Here is a 20360-nt window from a genome sequence, read left to right as displayed (position 1 = left end):
ACAGACCCTGGAACAACCTGTAATGTCCGTTACGATAACAGTTAAAATTCTTAAATTACCTTGGATATACAGTAATAAAATTGTCCTATATTATTTGTACGAAATAGTATTTGGTAATTAGTATGATGAAAAATGGAATGTCGTATTAAAAATGGATATCATCTGTCAAAACAATTCTTTCGTCATTTGATTAAATCTTTGAATTCAATGATGACTACTTTTGCTTGATTATTTGATTGATTTATATATTCACTAACTCCTGGTTCATAAAAATGATTTTACAGTAACAATTATTTTTTTGACTGCGTATTATATTTTAATACTATTCTTAATATCAATTATGGAGGTAATCACCGCAAACAAATTATCGAAATTATTTTATTTGAATAACTACAAATGAACCTCTCATAAACTTCTTATAAAATGTAAGTAATATCAGTGAATGAATTCTTTATTGAGCTGTTGATACAATTGAAGATACTTGACAATATTCATGAACTGACAATGATTTTAGCAGTTTAACCGTCCTGTGGGGTCCAAACACTACAGACAAAGAAACCTGTTGAGGAAGATACTCTCATCCTTTCGCGAGCAACTAGTATATATAATCACCATTATGATACAGTCGCACAATGGACTCTTCTTTTATCAGCGATTTGTTATGATTATGGAAAGGCGTATTTCGTGTTATTTGTATTCAGATCAACATAACCGTTGTTTCACTCTTATAAAAAATGTCATATATGACATTCGTTGGTAAAATATATTCACTAAAACTATACGCACTGAACTACATGTATCACACATTACGGACAAAAGACTTTAAACACGTGTTAATAAACCTGTATAGATTCATTTGCTGAAACTATTTTTTTCAGTCCATTGAAGACAGCGATGGTTGAAATGCCTGTCATATCAATGCAGGTAACTTTATACATATTTGGTGTCTGATATACAAATTAAATTCACTTATAGTAACAATGTTCTGTGCAGGTGCCTTTCTTATCCCGTACATTGTGATGCTGATATTTGGCGGTCTACCTCTGTTCTACATGGAGTTGGCCCTGGGACAGTTCCAAAGGTGTGGCTGTCTCACTGTGTGGAAGAGGATATGTCCTTGTTTCAAAGGTAGGTCCCCTTCAGTCCACACGAATCCGATTTGTATATTCTGCTCAGAATGGGGGATTCGATGATCACATATGAATAGTGGAAAAGTCGACCTCCTCTAGATCCTTATATCTTTCTTACATGCAATTGTATTTTACATGTAAATGATTGTTTCGAGAATACAGTTATAAGCACGAGAAGAGAACCACCGGATTTGAAAGGACATCGAATGAACGCTTTTTCGGACTATTTATTTTTAGAATGATTCCCAATGTCCAAATGTCCGATTGACTCAATCAAATGACGTTCCATTAAGCCATATTTCAAAAGGTCGAAACAAACACTTATTTTTATTTATTATTTATGCAAATTGTGTGAGTGGCGTGTGCTGACGGTATAGTCACATAATCGAGTCTGATTATTCTCTGGCGTTGACCTTTTATATTTTAAATGCATTAAATGTATTGGATTGTTTTGGGTTGTTTTTGGTTGCTTGGGAAGTTATTGGATTGATGTTGGGTGTTTAGAATTAAGTTTGGTTGTTTTTAGATTGATCTGTGTTGTGGACCAGATTGGATTGTTTTGATTGTTTTGGATTTGGTTGGTTGTTATGGACTTCATTTCATAAATTATCACTATATAGTCAGCGATAGTATAAATGATGCCATCAGCAGGTTTAGGGGCGGTCGTGTAGCCTAGTGGTTAAAGCGTTCGCTCGTCACACAGAAGACCCGGGTTCGATTCCTGACATGGGTACAATGAGTGATGCCCATTTCTGTGTCCCCCGCCGCGATATTGCTCGAATATTGCTAAAAGCGGCATAAAACCACTCACTCACTCACGCACTTAGAAATAACGGAATTCCATCTGTAGGTTGGGCCATTTTGTATGAAAACTTTATTGTCCCGTGGAAACATGTGTTATGATGCAATAGGGGCTCTTAAGTTACAGAGTCGTGGAAATGACTCCTCGATTTTTAGATAACAGTGTATTAGAGCAATATCAATCCCAGACCAATTATTTTGTATATGGTACAGAGAAACCTTTGTAAAGGTTTATGACAGTGGGACCCATTTCACAAAGCAAAGATATCACTGCTACTTTGACAAATCGAACTCCACAGTTCTTTGTAAAAAGGGGCACAGATTTTTAACATACACTTGGTATCAACATAAATCATGTTTTGCTTTGATTTTCATGCCAATATCCCCAGTGCTATGACGTTAAAACAGGTATATGAACTTCTGTTCAAAACTGTAAAAATCTAGTACATGTACAAGCTCGCATACAGCTGTTTTGCAATGGGGATGCACACAGTTTGTTTTAAAAGGCAGGTGCATTTAAAACAGAATATACATAACGGTTGGGCGAATGCAAATAATTAATTGGGGAAACAATTTGCGTTTGTAAATCAAACATGAATAAGAGAATTGCTATTGTCTTAATTATAACACGTTTTAACATTAATAGTATTCTCTGAAGAACGGGTGGGTAGGTATGCACCCTTGTATGGGCCCGAGTCAATCCAAATGGAGATATCTGTATCGTCTGGCCTCTGTGTGTCAGCTTTGCTTCTGTGTTGAATACGTTGAGTTACTGATCAATTTCCGGCACAATCATTCGGATTGACCGACTTACAGAAGAGCCATGGAGAACTGGACTCGCTGTTAACACGTGGGCGAAGTTCGAGTTACTTACGCGTATCCATATGACAAATCTGTATTGGTTCAGAGGAATCATGGTTATATTTCTGTTCAAGTACATAAAACATTTTTGAATGAATTTTCAATTTCTGAAGATGTTTCTACCGCATGGTTTACTCGTGAAACGTAACAACCAAATGAAAAATACTTTTGTCGGATACCAGATGTGACTTAAGCCTTCATTGAAACTTCAACCATACATTCGCAACTTTATTTTACCAATGTCTTGTGATGCTAAGTATATCAAGATAACAATGCAAACTTGTAAGCTAAAGGATAAATTGTTTCTAACATAAAAGTGAACATAACGAAAGAGTGTTCGTAACGATATGACCGCGTATAATAATCTCTGTACTGTACCTAAGGTGTTTTTTTTATTCTTTATTGTTGGGCTTAACCTATTTCTTCAAGCCTGATATTTATGACTTATCGAGGCTTATTAGTTATTCCTGACATTCCCGTATTATATTCGTGGGTAATACATTTGACTGATCGATTTTCATATTTTGTTACTTGAATTCATGATACATAAATTGAAATTACATTATTAAATTAATACATGTATTGTACGCTTGTCGATGCTTGTTAATTTATGAGTTACTAGTACCAGTGGTATTGTATTCGATCCCAGAATCTATATTTGACACTTGTCAAATTACTCTACCAGGTCATTACAGTGACGTTTCCTTCCTCCGAAATGTCCTTCATCATTTGTCAAGGACGTCGACTTTTTGGCCCTAAAGATATCAGAAATAGACACATGCTGCTTGATTATACAGAAGCAAGCTTATCTTTGCTCAGATATGTCTAATATCTGTAACATAATCCATCCAATCAAAACACGTTTATGAATTTTCATTGTTTCTCGATGAAATATCCATTGACCTAACAACCCATATCAAGAGTTCAGCTCGTTGATGTTCCACTGGAACCTTTCCTCCTGCTGGGCCGCATTCAGCAGCCTCGGCAACACCATGTAACCCATACCGCAATCCTAAAATCCGGACAGGAACACGTCGTATGACTTTAGTCTAATTTCCGAAAACAACCAATTGGAGATCTCTGGTTCTTGCATCAACGTTTGGATAAGGTTCTGTTGCCTGGTCATTATCATTGTAATGCAGAGATGTGGCAGTTCAATAGACATTATCATAACAGAGATTGCCTTATCGGCGGCTGTTATTTGCCCGGTAAAGGCCGCGTCTTAATCCGGGTCCGCCGTTTGGACTCGTAGCGTAATTACCCGGATCGCGGTCGAAGAGAGGAGCTTTCATGTGAAATAAAGGCTAATACCAAAGTCATAGCTGGGATTCGGCAGGCTCATTTTAACTGTACTTGCAAACCCGGCTTCTGTGTGTTCGATTTTTGACCCATATGTTTAAATTTGTCCAGTCTCGTTAAACACTGACAAGTTTAAGTGATGAGCATCCTAATTCAGACGTTGAATAGAATGCTTGGGACACGCCATTTGGAGGCTTATCTGGATAGATGCATGTTATATTACCGTTAAGTGCTAAAAGTATCACAGCTCGTTTGGCTACGTCCACAAGGTATTATAGAACTCGATTAGTCCTGTCTGTTTTACTGGAAAAGTATTGTTTTATTCAATCGTTTTACTTTGCGTCTATATTACTAATACTCGTTCGGTTGATAAGGTAATACCTCAGGCAATGACTTCAACAAATGTACAATTTTGGTTTTAACGCAAAAGTTCTATGTTTGATGTTTTAGGGTTGTAAGTAAATGAACTTGTATTATTTTAATAAGTTCTCGCCATGCAGAAAGTCTTTTCTGAGTTACGGATCCGGCGACCCTTAAGTATTAAAACTATGAAAATAAAATCAATCGTGCATGCGGCACTTACAACCATAATTCCCACACGACTTCATGTTTATATTTAAAACGTCTTAAAGTGAAATCTGAAAATCCTTTATATTTCCCCCAAATACTAATCATCAAATGTAAATAGAATATCCGTAAACCAATAGAAATAACAGAGGCTGATCTAATCTGACCTCGGTGAGAATATACCAAATGTATTATATCAATGTAGTTGTTTCTTTTGCTTAGATAATAACACACCTATTTGATATCTCTGATTACCCATAATGCCAGTAGTCTACAGCTTCGCGACTGTAATCTGCAGTGTGTAGTCATTAATCTGTAGTATGTATATTGTCTGAACATATCGGCATATCCGGACAGAAACAAAAACCCTCGACATTGTTCAGGCATCGTTAGCATGATTGTTCATAGGATATGTGAATCTAATTATACACGATACCAGTTATCCACTTTCAAATAATGAAGGGCGCCAAGTTCTAGTTATCCGTTGTCCACTTTAAGAGATTCGACTGTACGAGGCCACACGTAACAAGTTCAGTAGCTACAATTGTCTCGTGATAATCTAGTTCGGTTTGAAGCTCACCCAGAAAGTTTCTTGCAACGACTTGTGACTATGGATGTCAGCATGTTAGAAGTTGCTGTATGAATGAAGAGAGAGTTGACATCGATGTCATCGATTATTGATAAGCTACAAGCATACTTACAGTAATGTAGCATTGCTCGATGTTCATCTTCCATTGGTGTACTTTCGTATTCCCCTAACAGGTCGTCTCGGTACAGATGATTGATAAGCTACAAGCATACTTACAGTAATGTAGCATTGCTCGATGTTCTTCTCCCAGTGGTGTACTTTCTTATTCCACTAATAGGTCATCTCGGTACAGATGATTGATAAGCTACAAGCATACTTACAGTAACATAGCATTGCCCAGTGTTCTTCTTCCAGTGGTGTACTTTCTTATTCCACTAATAGGTCATCTCGGCACAGATGATTGATAAGTTTCAAGCATACTTACAGTAACGTAGCATTGCTCGATGTTCATCTTCCATTGGTGTACTTTCTTATTCCTCTTATAGGTCGTCTCGGTACAGATGATTGATAAGCTACAAGCATACTTACAGTAACATAGCATTGCCCAGTGTTCTTCTCCCAGTGGTGTACTTTCTTATTCCACTAATAGGTCATCTCGGTACAGATGATTGATAAGCTACAAGCATACTTACAGTAACGTAGCATTGCTCGATGTTCATCTTCCATTGGTGTACTTTTTTATTCCACTTGTAGGTCGTCTCGGTACAGATGATTGATAAGCTACAAGTATACTTACAGTAACGTAGCATTGCTCGATGTTCATCTTCCATTGGTGTACTTTTTAATTCCACTTGTAGGTCGTCTCGGTACAGATGATTGATAAGTTTCAAGCATGCTTACAGTAACATAGCATTGCTCGATGTTCATCTTCCATTGGTGTACTTTCTTATTCCTCTTATAGGTCGTCTCGGTACAGATGATTGATAAGCTACAAGCATACTTACAGTAACGTAGCATTGCCCAATGTTCTTCTTCCAGTGGAGTACTTTATGAATCTTTTCTTGATATCCGACAAAATAGTAATTATTGCCCATCTATTGAAATCTCACACATTCACTCACAGCAAAAGAGATGGAAAGCAATAATTAATCGTATATATTCTTTGTTCAAGAAAACTGAATGTCATAGTGTGGAATACCGCTACTGAAATACACTCCAACTAAGGAACAAGGGTCCCTTTGCTCCGGTTTTATCGAATTCCGATGTCGATTAGGCGGTTGTAACGAATTGATGTTGATACCCCCGGGTTCATTTAATCCGGGTTTGAGTATTCATATTTTTGTTGAATATGAATTATTTTCAGACTGATTTAACATGCTCATGTTATTACTACTTGTTTGTCTTGCCTGTCGCGATGTAGCTCTTATATACTACAATGTACGTTCGTACTCTAAATAATAGAGTATTCTTAAACAATTATATAGCCGTGGTGATCTTCGTTAATTGTTGTAGATGTGTTATCCACCCAAAGGGGAATATTTTCCGTGTCCACAATTCCATATCTACACGTAAATAATGTCTCTATACGCTTCCAAACACCCATGTGTGTATATATTATGTAGATACACATTATTTTTATACTCGCCTTTATCCACCAGCCAGTATAGTCTTAATATTCTTTCACACACACATGATTATATATCACTTTATTTCATTATTTAAGTACATAATTTTGATGTTTGGAGAATCTTCAGATTTATCTGGAAGAAATAAAAACATTTATTCATTCATTCATTCATTTATACATTCATTCATTCATTCGCGATGTCACAGAGGAATATCATAAAAAATATCACTCAATTGAGCAAATTGTTTCGCTGTGACAAGGGTTCTCTGATTTTCTTTGGAAAATGGACAAATTTGAGGAAGGTACAGTGATCAAACACTTGCAGAAAAAGTGCGAAACCTCATAAGCCATCCAGGAAGATGTGAGTACAACACGAGGGACGGATGTTCCTGCCTGTGGGCAGAGTTTAAGCAAAGGGCGAGCCTTCCTGACGACCCCCATCCCGGAAGGCCTGTCACGCCAGCAACACCAGAAATTATCCAGAGAATCCACGATATGGAGATGACCGACCGGCGAATAACTGAGCATCTTATTCATATGAAGCATTTCTCGGGAGAAAGTACAATCCATTATCACAGAAACTTTGACAATGAGGAAACATTGGGTTACCAACATCAGCTCGCTGGATTCCTAAGTGTCTGACATCTGATCAACGTACCAGGCATAACATGCCTCGTGATAATCTAGTTCGGTTTGAAGCTCACCCAGAAAGCTTCTTGCAACGAATTGTTACTATGGATGTCATCGTGATTAACTGTCTTTTACAAATAAGACTACGAAGCAGACATTGCCATAACTACAATCCACGAGTGTGGTTTTGAATTCCTTAAGCACCCACTTTGTTCTCCTAATCTAGCTCTGTCTGCTGACCTCCATCCGTTCCCAAAAATGAAGAACGCTCTATCTGGAGCCCATGACGATGACGTCATAGCAGCTGTGGAGAACTTTTCAGACAATCACAAGAACTTCGAAGAAACTGGGATAAAATCCCTCCAAAGGCGAATCAATGTGGTAGCAGATTATATTGAAAAAATATGATTTTAATGTCTTTAGGTCAAGTCATTCTCTGTGATGCTCAGAACCTTTCAATGACCCTCATACATACTCAGCCAAATGCGCGTCAATATTGCCTATATACTTGCCCATATCCATATCCACATGCCAATATATTATACATACTCGTCCCTATCCACATGCCAATGTTATCTTATCCCCGCCCACAAGGACAAGCCTATTATTTCTATATACTTGCCCGATCTTTATTCTCTCAAACATCCACAAGCCAATAGTTTCTTTACACTTTGCCCATATCCACATGCCAATATTGTCATATATTTGCCCGTAATAAAATGCCAATGTTGTTTGTGTACTCGCCTATATCAGTATGTCACTAGGGGCGGTATCCTAAAGGTTAAAGCGTTCGCTCGTCACACAGAAGACCCGGGTTCGATTCCCGACATGGGTACACTGTGTGAAGCCCATTCCTGGTGTCCCCCGCTGTGATAGTGCTGGTGTAAAGCGGTGTAAAACAATACTCACTCACTCACTCAATATGTCACTATGGTCTATGTACCGTTCAACTCGCCAATATTCACATGCCAATATTTTTCAGAATTATCCATGCCCATATCCGCATGTCAGTTTTGACTACATAAACGTATACATCAACACGCCAATATTGTCCCTGTATACGTAATAGTTGCTTGTCAAATAGAACCTAACAGACTTCTGATCTAACTTCTAGCTACCGTATAACCTGCATCGAAATTTCTTCCCTACCCTAAACATTGATGAAAAGTGCACCTGTGTATTGCTACCCTAATCTTATATGATACCGAACTATGGCTTTAACAGTCAGGCAACGTTTTTTTTACAAGAACACCTAAACTAATGATCTGATAAAAAAGTTAGGGTGTTTTTACCCCAAGTGGCTGACCCCATTGTCCTGCTGTAATGGATAAGAGTGCTCAACCCGCTTCTGTCCGGTGAAAGTCAGTAAGAGCGAGCTATACACCAGACGGACTCATATAGGGAACGGGCAGTGTAGCTGTGCTCAAAGCCTCCGTGAGTAATAGACGAATCAGTTGTGTCAAAATATCAAGCACTCAATGCCAGGCGAGGCTTGATGATAAGGACCGGCGTTGTTGTCGTCGTTAAATCGCCATTCTAATTAAAGATCAATGAATATGTATGAGCGGCGCAAATCTGTTACGCAACTTCGGCTGTAAATGCGCATCAACTTCGGCGCCGCCGTAAACAAGATGGCCGACAACGTAACGAGGAAGCTGACCTAGGAGGATCACACATACTTAACTTTGCTTAATTTGAAACGTTAATGGTTATATTTTGGGTTGATATAACAGATATTCTGTTACATTGCTTTGTATTATACACGGTGTTTCCTCGTCTCAACAGAACAATTGCTTCATGCATGAATCGGCGACTGATTACTTCATTTACATCGGATATTGTGAACGTAATGGAAGAATGTTGAGTACAACGTGTGGCATAGTTTTTTTGAGAACGTGTTCTTGGAGATTTATAGTTCTTCACCGGCCTCTTTGCTATTAGCCTAGTTGTTCATTCTGGAAGGACGTGACAACCTTTACCAGAACTGTTCAAGCTGATGAAATACAACTGAGTGAAATATTGACTAATTGAATAATATAATGAATATATTTACATGAACAAATTGCAAGAGATAATAATTCATAGATGATATCCTCTTTTGTTGTGAGATTAATTTCAAGCATAATGGTTTGTCACAAGGTACAATGAGAAATCAATGCATTACTGAATCTTTCATTATTTAGATTTCAAACACACAGGCAGTAGGTACACTTTCTAATCAAAGCGACAAAAAGCATTTCCATGCGTATAATAAATCTCCACTGAAAGCAAAGTCAACTGTACAATTCCAACTATATCATCAATATGTGTTTATGAATCACTACCAAATAGTGATGATACCAGGTTTTCAAAAAAAAGATGTGCGCATCCTGCCCTACCGGTGGCATCCATCACAAACACATTCAAAGGCAAGTAAATAACACATATCCTATTACTTAGTTTACTTGTTTTTTTATCCACTTGTCGTGGGTCCGAATCCTAGATTCAATCAGATTATCATTCTAGGTGTGTCAAACACGATTCTCGTCATTGTCGGTTTCACGTCGAATCGCCTCCGTGGTTTCATGGGTAGAGCGTCGCAAGGGTGAGCGGAAGGTCGATGGTTCGAGTCTCTACCGGATCATGCCAAAATAAGTTAAAAGATGGTAGCTGGTACCCTTCCAATCGTTCGACATTAAAGGGATGAAAAGAGGACTGGTCGGTTCGGAGTCAGTATATTTCCTCTGAGTGGGGTATCAATGTTAAAATTGCCGCATGGTATCTCAGTAGGCCAGCACTATAAAAACGGCATAAGTCCGGACTAGTACAAACAACCACACGCACACGTCGCTTCATAAGTGATCATCACTCAATCACTACTGGTCGCTGGTACATATCTACTGGTCGCTGGTACATATCTACTGATGGCTGGTACATATCTACTGATCACTGGTACATACACCTACTGGTCGCTTGTACATATCAGCTGGGAGCTGGGTCATATCTACTGTTCGCCGGTACATATCTACTGGTCACCGGTACATATCTGCTTGTCACTAGTACATATTCACTGGTTGCTGCTACACGTCCACTGGTCGCTGGGACATATGGACTGGTCACTGGTACTTATCTGCTCGTCACTGGTACAATTCTACTGGTCGCAGGTGCATATCTACTGGTCACTGATACATAAATACTGATCGCTGGTACATATCTACTGGTCGCTGGTACATATCCACTAGTCGCTTGTCATATCTGCTGGTCACATATCTACAGTTCATTGGTACATATCTACTGGTCACGGGTAAACATCTACTGGTCACTGATACATATCTACTGGTCTCTGGTACATATCTGCATGTCACTGGAACATATGCACTAGTCGCTGGTACATAGCTACTGGTCGCTGGGACATATCTACTGATCGCTGGTACATATCTTCTGGGAGCTGGGACATATCTACTGGTCATTGGTACATATCTGCTTGTCACTGGTACATATCCACTAGTCTCTGGTACATAGCTACTGGTCGCTGGTACATATCTACTGGTCACGGGTACATAGCTACTGGACACTGGTACATATCTACTGGTCACGGGTACATATCCACTTGTCGCTGGTACATATAAACTGGTCACTGGTACAAATCTACTGGTCGCCGGTACATATCCACTAGTCGCTTGTCATATCTACTGGTCATTGGTACATATCTACTGGTCTCTGGTACATATCTGCTTGTCACTGGAACATATGCACTAGTCGCTGGTACATATCTACTGGCCACTGCACAAGTGACCAGTAGATATGTACCAGTGACCAGTGGATATGTATCAGTGACCAGTGGATATGTACCACCGACCAGTGGATACGTATCAGCGACAAGCAGATATGTACCAGTGGCCAGTAGATATGTACCAATGAACAGTAGATATGTTCCAGTGACCGGTGGATATCTACTGGTCGCTGGTACAAATCTACTGGTCATTGGTACATATCTACTGATCGCTGGTACATATCTTCTGGGAGCTGGGACATATCTACTGGTCACGGGTACATAGCTACTGGACACTGGTACATATCTACTGGTCACGGGTACATATCTACTGGTCACGGGTACATAGCTACTGGACACTGGTACATATCTACTGGACACTGGTACATATCTACTGGTCACGGGTACATATCTACTGGTCATTGGTAGATATCTGCTTGTCGCTGGTACATATCCAGTGGTTGCTTATTATATCTACTGGGCACTGAAGCATATCTACTGGTCACGGGTACATATCTACTCTTCATTGGTACATATCTATTGGTCACTGGTACATATCTGCTTGTCACTGGTACATATCAACTGGTCAGTGGAACATATCCACTGGTCACTTGAACATATCTACTGGTCACGGGTACATATCTACTCTTCATTGGTACATATCTATTGGCCACTGGTACATATCTGTTTGTCACTGGTACATATCCACTGGTCGATGGTACATATCCACTGGTAACTGGTACATATGGTACATATCTGCTACTCACTGGAACATATGCACTGGTCACTGGTACATATCTACTGGCCACTGGTACATATCAAGTGGCCATTGGTACATATCTACTGTTTATTGGTACATATCTACTGGCAACTGGTACATATCTGCTTGTCACTGGTACATATCCACTGGTCGGTGGTACATATCCACTTGTCACTGGTACATATCTACTGGTCATTTGTACAGATCTACTGGTCGCTGGTACACATCTACTGATCGCTGGTACATATCTATTGATCGCTGGTGCATATCTACTGGTCAGAGGTACATATCTACTGATCGCTGGTACATATCTACTGGTCACTGGTACATATCTGCTTGTCACTGGTACAAATCCACTGGTCGCTGGTACATAGCTACTGGTCAGAGGTACATATCTATTGATCGCTGGTGCATATCTACTGGTCAGATGTACATATCTATTGATCACTGGTGCATATCTACTGGTCACTGGTACATATCTGCTTGTCACTGGTACATATCCACTGGTCGCTGGTACATAGCTACTGGTCGCTGGTACATATCTAGTGGTCACTTGAACATATGCACTAGTCACTGGTACATGTCTACTGGCCACTGGTACATATCTGCTTGTCACTGGTACATATATCCACTGGTCGGTGGTAGATATCCACTTGTCACTGGTACATATCTACTGGTCACTGGTACATAGCTACTGATCAGGGGTACATATCTACTGGTCACTGGTACATATCTACTGGTCATTGGTACATATCTTCTGGGAGCTGGGACATATCTACTGGTCGCTAGTACATAACTGCTGATCACTGGTACATATCTACGAATCCATCCCATATTCTCACACAGTCCATACTTATTTCCCACCGACTGCCTCAAGGTCCGATCAGAGTGCATGTGAAACAATATCATTTAATTTGTATAACCGCCTTGTTCCCAAACCATTTACCTTCAAGTCAAGAGTTTTGAAGCGGAAAACACGAACCAGACTAAGTTTTGCCGTGATCTAATTACAGTAACTGGTTTCATAACAGGGAATTCAACTGGTTCGTTTTTTGCTTCATATTTTACACTTTAATTCGAAATATTTCGTGCACTGGTTCTGGTGAATGTACAAAAGTGAAACTGACTTTTTCTATGAGGGATAGATAGTATATTTTCCACCTCCATGACTTTTATGACTGCAGGTATTGGGCTGTCAATCTGTGTCATCGCCCTCTTCGTGTCCTGGTACTACAACACCATCATAGCGTGGGCGGTGTACTTCTTCATCTATTCCTTCCGGGCAGAAGTTCCGTGGCTCAGCTGCAACAACACGTGGAACACGCCCAACTGTACCACATTCAGCGAACGCATCATCGCTTGCAACAGCACCAATGCCTCTTTGTGTGCCCTCAAGTCAGATGACTGGACAAGCGCTGCGTCAACAGAATTTTTTGAGTAGGTTGTCCTATTTATTAATTATCTGGTCCACTGATGCCTCACCTTCAAATTTCACAAATGTCGAACGAATTATTTGCTTTTATTTTAACTTTATTAACTATATTTCTTTAATGTTCAATGATATGAACATATATTTCAGGAGTGATAACTTTGTAACAAACATTTCCTCATTCATTCTGTCTGAAGATAATTCTATATTTTACATTTCAATTCAAAATGTCATCATCTCTCCTGAATATCTACAAAAACAAAGTCCACGGGGTAAAAGGCAAATTAGTGATGGCATTATATGAAGGATTCCCTGAACGTCAGTGATGACACCAGGTGTTCGCAAAATGGTAAGCAGGCCGCGATCTGCCATTGTCGCCCACCACTCACACAATTCACGTTATAAAAAATACAATGTGAGCAAAATAAGTCCCAATTGTAGTTGGACTATATTTCAGGATTTTATTAAATGGGGAATCATTGGAGGGATCCGATGGATCATTTCCGCAAGATGAATCACCAACACAGACCTACACCATTTTTGGAACAACATGACATAAGTGACCCAAAAGTACACAACTGATGGCTACTTTACATCTTGTCGTTATTCAAACGGAAGACATAAATACAATATGTTGGTAATTCTATACTCCATATTCCCTCTATGTTGGATATATGAACCATACACGAGATCATACCGGAGTGAGTGAGTGAGTATGGTTTTACGCTGCTTTTAGAAATATTCCAGCAATATCACGGCGGGGGACACCAGAAATGGGCTTCACACATTGTACCCACGTCGGGAATCGAACCCGGGTCTTCGGCGTGACGAGAAAACGCTTTGACCACTAGGCTACCCGACCGCCCCAGATCATACCGGAAGTGATCACACATGGATCACTGTAAATCAGTGATGACACCAGGTGTTCGCAAGCATAGCCTGGTAGAACCAGTCAGTCACACAATTTTCGTTAAAACAGTAAGTGCCAGTGACTAAGTAGTTATGCAAGCTTCATGTAAACGTCATAGCATGGGATAGCATCGCGCATCATATTGACAAGCGACGTGTCATATTTAATAAATTCTTCTGAATGTCTACAAAATTTCGTGAAAAGCTTAACAAGATTAGTTATGGTGAAACATTGATTGAAAATCTTTTTTGGAAATAAAATGTGTCTTCCGTGAAATTTGAATAAAATATACATGATTTAAACTACCTAAACAAATGGGACATTTATATAGCATAACCTGGAGCAGGTATGCTGCTTGAAAATGAAATCCTCCTCTTTTCGTGCAGTTTGGTACCAAAATCCGACCCTATGATTCTGAAAAAAAACCTGTTGAACAAGATATTAAAATTATTAGGTAAACAGAGAAGTGAGGTAGAGTCTTATTTAACCTATTCAAATGAGTCAACAACGCTGTCATTAACAGAATAAAACAGAAAACACAAAGAAGTTTGTGCTTGGTTAAAACTGAAACATTCTAAAATGCTGCCAGACATTATTACTTGACAAATATAAACGCGTCAAGGACATTAAATGGTACGTACATGTAGTAAATATTATAGTCATTGTTTATTTACCCTGCACAAGGAAAACGATCAAATCACAACACGTTGTCTCTGATAACAAGGGCTCATTTGACGGCCTCCTCGCCGCGTATGTGATCAGTCTGTACTGGTTTGTCTCTTCGCCTTCATGTTTGAGTTGGGGTATGTGCCCAAATAGAACATCCACACCATCTGCAGACAAGAAACGCTCATTATAACAGACATACGTGGACGCTGCTCCAGACCATGAAAACATCAATGTCGTAACAAGAAAAAAGTGAGTGTGTGAGTTGGGTTTAACGCCTCAGTAATATCACGGCATGTGAGCTTTATGTGAAAAGGACGTTCGAGGTGATGCAGACCTTAGACGTTTACCGCTTTGGTGAAACCCACGAACACGGGTATAGTGCTGAAAAACCTAGAAACATAAGCAGAGTGATCCATGATTCGAAAGCACGAACATACATGTAGGTGCCTGGCGGGCAAATGGAAAGCATCCATGCTCGATTGGTCAGGCTCGTCTGATTGTGTATCACGGTAACCCGACGGCGTTCAACATCTAGAAGCAGTGACCCAAACACAGTGGACTTTAGCAAATAGCAACAGCAGTCCATCTATGATATTAAATTGTTCATATACGTTGACGACGAAACACGTTTAGGGGACACAGTGTCATTACCATTTAAAGGAAACAATTAGTCATGTAATGCGAACTATGTTTGTACGTTTTGTGTTCCTGTTCTTTTATGTTCTTTTCCGTTCCAGTAAAGGTCCTTATCGGTGTTCCGTATATGCTCTAACACTATCCCTGGTGTGGTCCTATTTGTTTTAGTAATGTCAATTCCATGTGCAATATGCATGCTTGAGAATTTCATAACTTCAAACAATGAAGAGGGACGGCAAAGACGTAACTCGTCACCGTGATGCTATTTCCCCGGGATGTCTACAAAACTGTGTATCACCGAAACACCTTCAGTTCAGTCATATATTGATTGTTTTGGCAGCTTACATTGGCTGCTTTGATCCGAAAAACAAGGTTTGAAGTTACCCTTCACTTTTGCCGTCGTGGTGTTGAGGTTCTCTGAGGTTTATGTGACAACGGAACTCCAAGATTTACGTGATGACTTTGTCCGCGGTGGTGTTGAGGTTCTCTGAGGTTTATGTGACAACTGAACTCCAAGATTTACGCGATGACTTTGTCCGCCGTGGTGTTGAGGGTCTCTGAGGTTTATGTGACAACGGAACTCCAAGATTTACGTGATGACTTTGTCCGCGGTGGTGTTGAGGGTCTCTGAGGTTTACGTGACAACTGAACTCCAAGATTTACGCGATGACTTTGTCCGCCGTGGTGTTGAGGGTCTCTGAGGTTTATGTGACAACTGAACTCCAAGATTTACGCGATGACTTTGTCCGCGGTGGTGTTGAGGGTCTCTGAGGTTTACGTGACAACTGAACTCCAAGATTTACGCGATGACTTTGTCCGCCGTGGTGTTGAGGGTCTCTGAGGCTTACGTGACAACTGAACTCCATGTATTCTTACACCTTTTGAAACCTGTCCCTTATCCGAGTGGCAGTTTGCAACGGATTTCTTAATGCTATCGTTCTGACTAAGCTGTCCTGGGCTGGAGTTGCTGTCCTTGGGCGTCCTGAGCGGCGTCGACCATCAACAGTATGTGTATGTTGGTATCGGGCCCACAATGTTTGGGCAACACTATTCTGACGCGTGCCCACCTGCAGCATGTCTCTGGCAAGTAAACGTTCAGCACTTGGCAAACGTCGCATGATCAATGCTGTTGCTTCCTTTATGGTTTAAAGTGTTTAAGGAAGTGTCTTGAGCGTTTCGTTTTGAGAAACGAAATGCGTCAGCTTACAAAGGTAAATCTGGCAATCGTGAAAATATCTCCTTTCCTCCGTGGCGAGATATATATGTCAGACATGTTATTTCCCTAGACACATGGAATATCCTATTTACTTTATACTTTTTGAGTAGTTGTCCACCCATTGTAATTGCGACTGAAAAAGTAGCAAATTCTTTAAATATATAAACAAAATTAAAATTCTTTATTATAGATTTGGATATACAAAATCAACTTCTACAAAAAATATTCTTGAAAGCTACGTGACCGCTGATGGCAGCGAAGGAATACACGCTGTTCAAGTAACTACAATTGCCTTTTACGAAACGAACAATCTCGATTGACGAGTTAATGCGCAATTTACAGTTTATAACGAAATATTATCAAGAAAAATAACACGCGGCAAGGAACGATATTAACTCCGAAAATGACCATCTGTCGTTATTTTGTCTTTGTTAATGTAGAATTAACGTAATAAGGAAGTCAACAGTTTGTTAACGGGCCAGACAACTACGATAAAGGGAGACAATTTTCGGGGAGGTAAATCTTGTAAGACAATACTTTCGTTAAACTATGTTCACTGCAAAATGAAATATCAAGTGTTATGTTCCCTGCAATGAAAATATCACTTTTCTCAGTTTCAGAAAACTCAGTCTTTTAACCCTGAAGTATATAATAAATTAAAATGTAATTAGTTGAATGAATTGTCGCAGAGGAAATTGACTGACCGCAAGGAACTCTGGGTGGGAGAGTGTAGATGTGATGTCACGCTGGAGTGGTTTGACGTCATGATGCAAGGGAAGCTGTCAAATGATTCCGTGATACTTAACCCGTCTGGAAAATCGAAACTAAATCGAAGCTGTTCTCTTAAAGATTGATCACACTTGACACTCAATTGACATTTGATACATTCCGCCAAGCCGTTTTTTTCACATTTTGGATAAAGGAAAAAAGAAAAGCATTCTTGGCAGTAAAAAGTCCCAAAGACTTCCAGAATCCAATTCCAGTTAACAACGTTATTAAACCAATCTGATTGCAGCACACACACATTCATTTTACAATTAAACCTAATAGTATAACCATGTTTGATGTTACAAGCCATGCTCTCTGGTATTTTATGCCTGAATGAATCAGGTAGATATTGATCACAATTTGCCACCAAGCAAAATACGAAAGAATGCAATGATATTCTTTATAAAATCGTTCGTAGTTTACACAGTGTATAATGAATGATGGGAATACCTTCTTATTTCAAAAGGACAAAGGTTTGTTGTTCTATAAGTGACGACACGTATTGGCCATCTTCTCCTATTTACTTCGTTACCATGGGATATTTCCTCAAGCGAGGAATTCTCCCTGCAGGCTATTCCCGCTTCCCTAGCATCTGTATCAGCCAGACAATCCGGTCAGTACTTCTGCATTATATGTAACCAACATCAAAGACACATGCTAATGGAAATAACAGGATGCGAGAGCCCTTTATAGCTGATACCGTAAACAGCTGGATACACGGGCGTACGGCAGTGCGTTGAGGAATTGTGGGAGAAGATGTTTAACAATGATTGATACCAAAAACGGCAGAATACAAGTCCTTTGCGCTCTTAGAAAAATGAACGTTTAGAGTGCAGATAAAATCTGCTGTTAGAAATTTATGTGGTGGTAGTGCGGTGGGATTATGGTTAAAGCGTTGGGTCGTCACGCTCGTGTCCTCTGCTGATATGGCTCGAAAAGTGCTTTAAGCGGCATAAAACAGTACTCCTTATCTCACACTGATGCGTGGTTGTTGATGGTCAGGGCATCTGGGGAATGATGAGCAGTAAGTACCACACAGCATGTGTAGGATGCAGGAAGGTCGCTATTCTGTGGCAGATTGTCTGAAACGTTGCAGCAGCCTACATTGGCATATGACGTCATTTCACTTCTTATGTCATGTTGATGTGATGTCACTCTCCATATATTTTTTGCTGCTCGCTTTTGCTACGGTTTCTCTATCCTTTTGGTCATTTTCTTATGAGGATTGGTAAAACAATATTTCTGCATAAGTTATGCAATGTTTATTACATTCACATTCATGTACATGCCATGGTAAAATCTGCCATACATATATACAAGATATATTCATCACAGAGACCACCAATATTCTCAGAAGTAGCATAGATCTGAGCCTGATTTTAAAATCTACCGTTTACTGGTGACCAGAAGTTTTTACATGTACGTTATGTACGTATGTTGTGATTGACGTTTGAAGAACGAATAAAGAACAATTTCGTTCTCTTTATTCAAACCTCGCTCATCCACTCACTCACTCACTCTTTCAGGCGAGAGGTCCTTGAGCTTCAGTTTTCTGACGGAATCGGGAACCTTGGGGGACTGAAGTACACCATCACCCTGTGCCTGATGGGGGTGTTTGTACTTGTCTACTTCGCCTTATGGAAAGGCATAAAGAGCTCAGGCAAAGTAAGTTAATTGAAGATTCGTCAAAACGTGCATGCAGTATTCAATATCGTGGTATATGAGTTCCATTATATTTACAGTACAATAAATGACATTACAATCAAATACAAGTGTCTACTAATATCGAAAAAACAGTTTAAAAAAAATAATAATTAGTCTTTAAAGGGTTGCAACACTAATTTGATAAAATAAATTAAACGTATTACATATTTATTCTTGTTTGGTGCAGCAGATATATTTTGTCCAGTAGAATAATATGTGGATTTCAGTTTCATTTAGGGTAGGATTGTAGAGTACACCCATCATTAAATAAGTAAGGTTATTAAGTGTGTACACACCGGAACATAATATAAATTTAAACTGTTGCATAAAGCCCATATTAGCGAATAATTATATCTAGTATTTATTGAACTGGCATATGTAACGCATTTGTTTTCTGTTTGCACTAACTCTTAAATTTTTGTATTTTCTGAACAGTGTATGATATACATTGTAGATAGGTTTCATTGACCAGTCGCGTCCACCTCTGTTTGTAGGCTGTGTGGATCACCGCTACCCTGCCCTATATTGTACTCTTCATCCTCCTGATAAGGGGCTGCTCACTTCCCGGCGCCATGGACGGCATCAGATACTATCTCACACCTCAGTGGGATCGTCTGAAAGACCATCAGGTAACTAAAACACGTTATACAGGGAGGTTCCGTTACTGCGGAATCGCCTTAAAGACCATCAGGTAACTAAAACACGTTATTATACAAGGAGGCCCCGTTACAGGATCGTCTTAAAGACCATCACGTAACTAGAACACGTCATACAGGGAGGTCCCGTTACTCCGGGATCGTCTACCAGGTAACCAAAACACGTGATTTAGGGAGGCCCCGTTACTCCAGGATCGTCTACCAGATTACGAAAACACGTTATGCAGGGAGGCCCATTTATTTCGGGATCGTCTTAAAGACCATCACGTAACTAGAACACGTTATACAGGGAGGTCCCGTTATTCCAGGATCGTCTACCAGGTAACTAAAACACGTTATGCAGGGAGGCCCCGTTATTCCGGGATCGTCTACCAGATTACTAAAACACGTTATACAGGAAGGCCCCGTTACTTCGGG

General features: G+C 39.8%; 1 protein-coding gene across 1 annotated transcript in view; it reads left to right on the top strand.

Moving 5' to 3' along the window:
• LOC139456372 (sodium-dependent serotonin transporter-like) overlaps window positions 1-20360 on the top strand; it is a 56033-nt gene that overhangs the window by 9524 nt on the left and 26149 nt on the right. Inside the window, exons 2-5 of the mRNA XM_071238024.1 lie at window positions 994-1128; window positions 13140-13392; window positions 19110-19248; window positions 19782-19916. Of these exons, the coding sequence (XP_071094125.1) occupies window positions 994-1128; window positions 13140-13392; window positions 19110-19248; window positions 19782-19916 (662 nt within the window). The remainder of the gene's footprint in view (window positions 1-993; window positions 1129-13139; window positions 13393-19109; window positions 19249-19781; window positions 19917-20360) is intronic.

This window comes from Haliotis cracherodii, unplaced genomic scaffold (assembly GCF_022045235.1).
Source record: "Haliotis cracherodii isolate W230 unplaced genomic scaffold, xgHalCrac1.p SCAF_11, whole genome shotgun sequence".
Taxonomy (NCBI): Eukaryota; Metazoa; Mollusca; class Gastropoda; order Lepetellida; family Haliotidae; genus Haliotis; species Haliotis cracherodii.
This window is presented reverse-complemented; position numbering and strand designations above follow the sequence as displayed.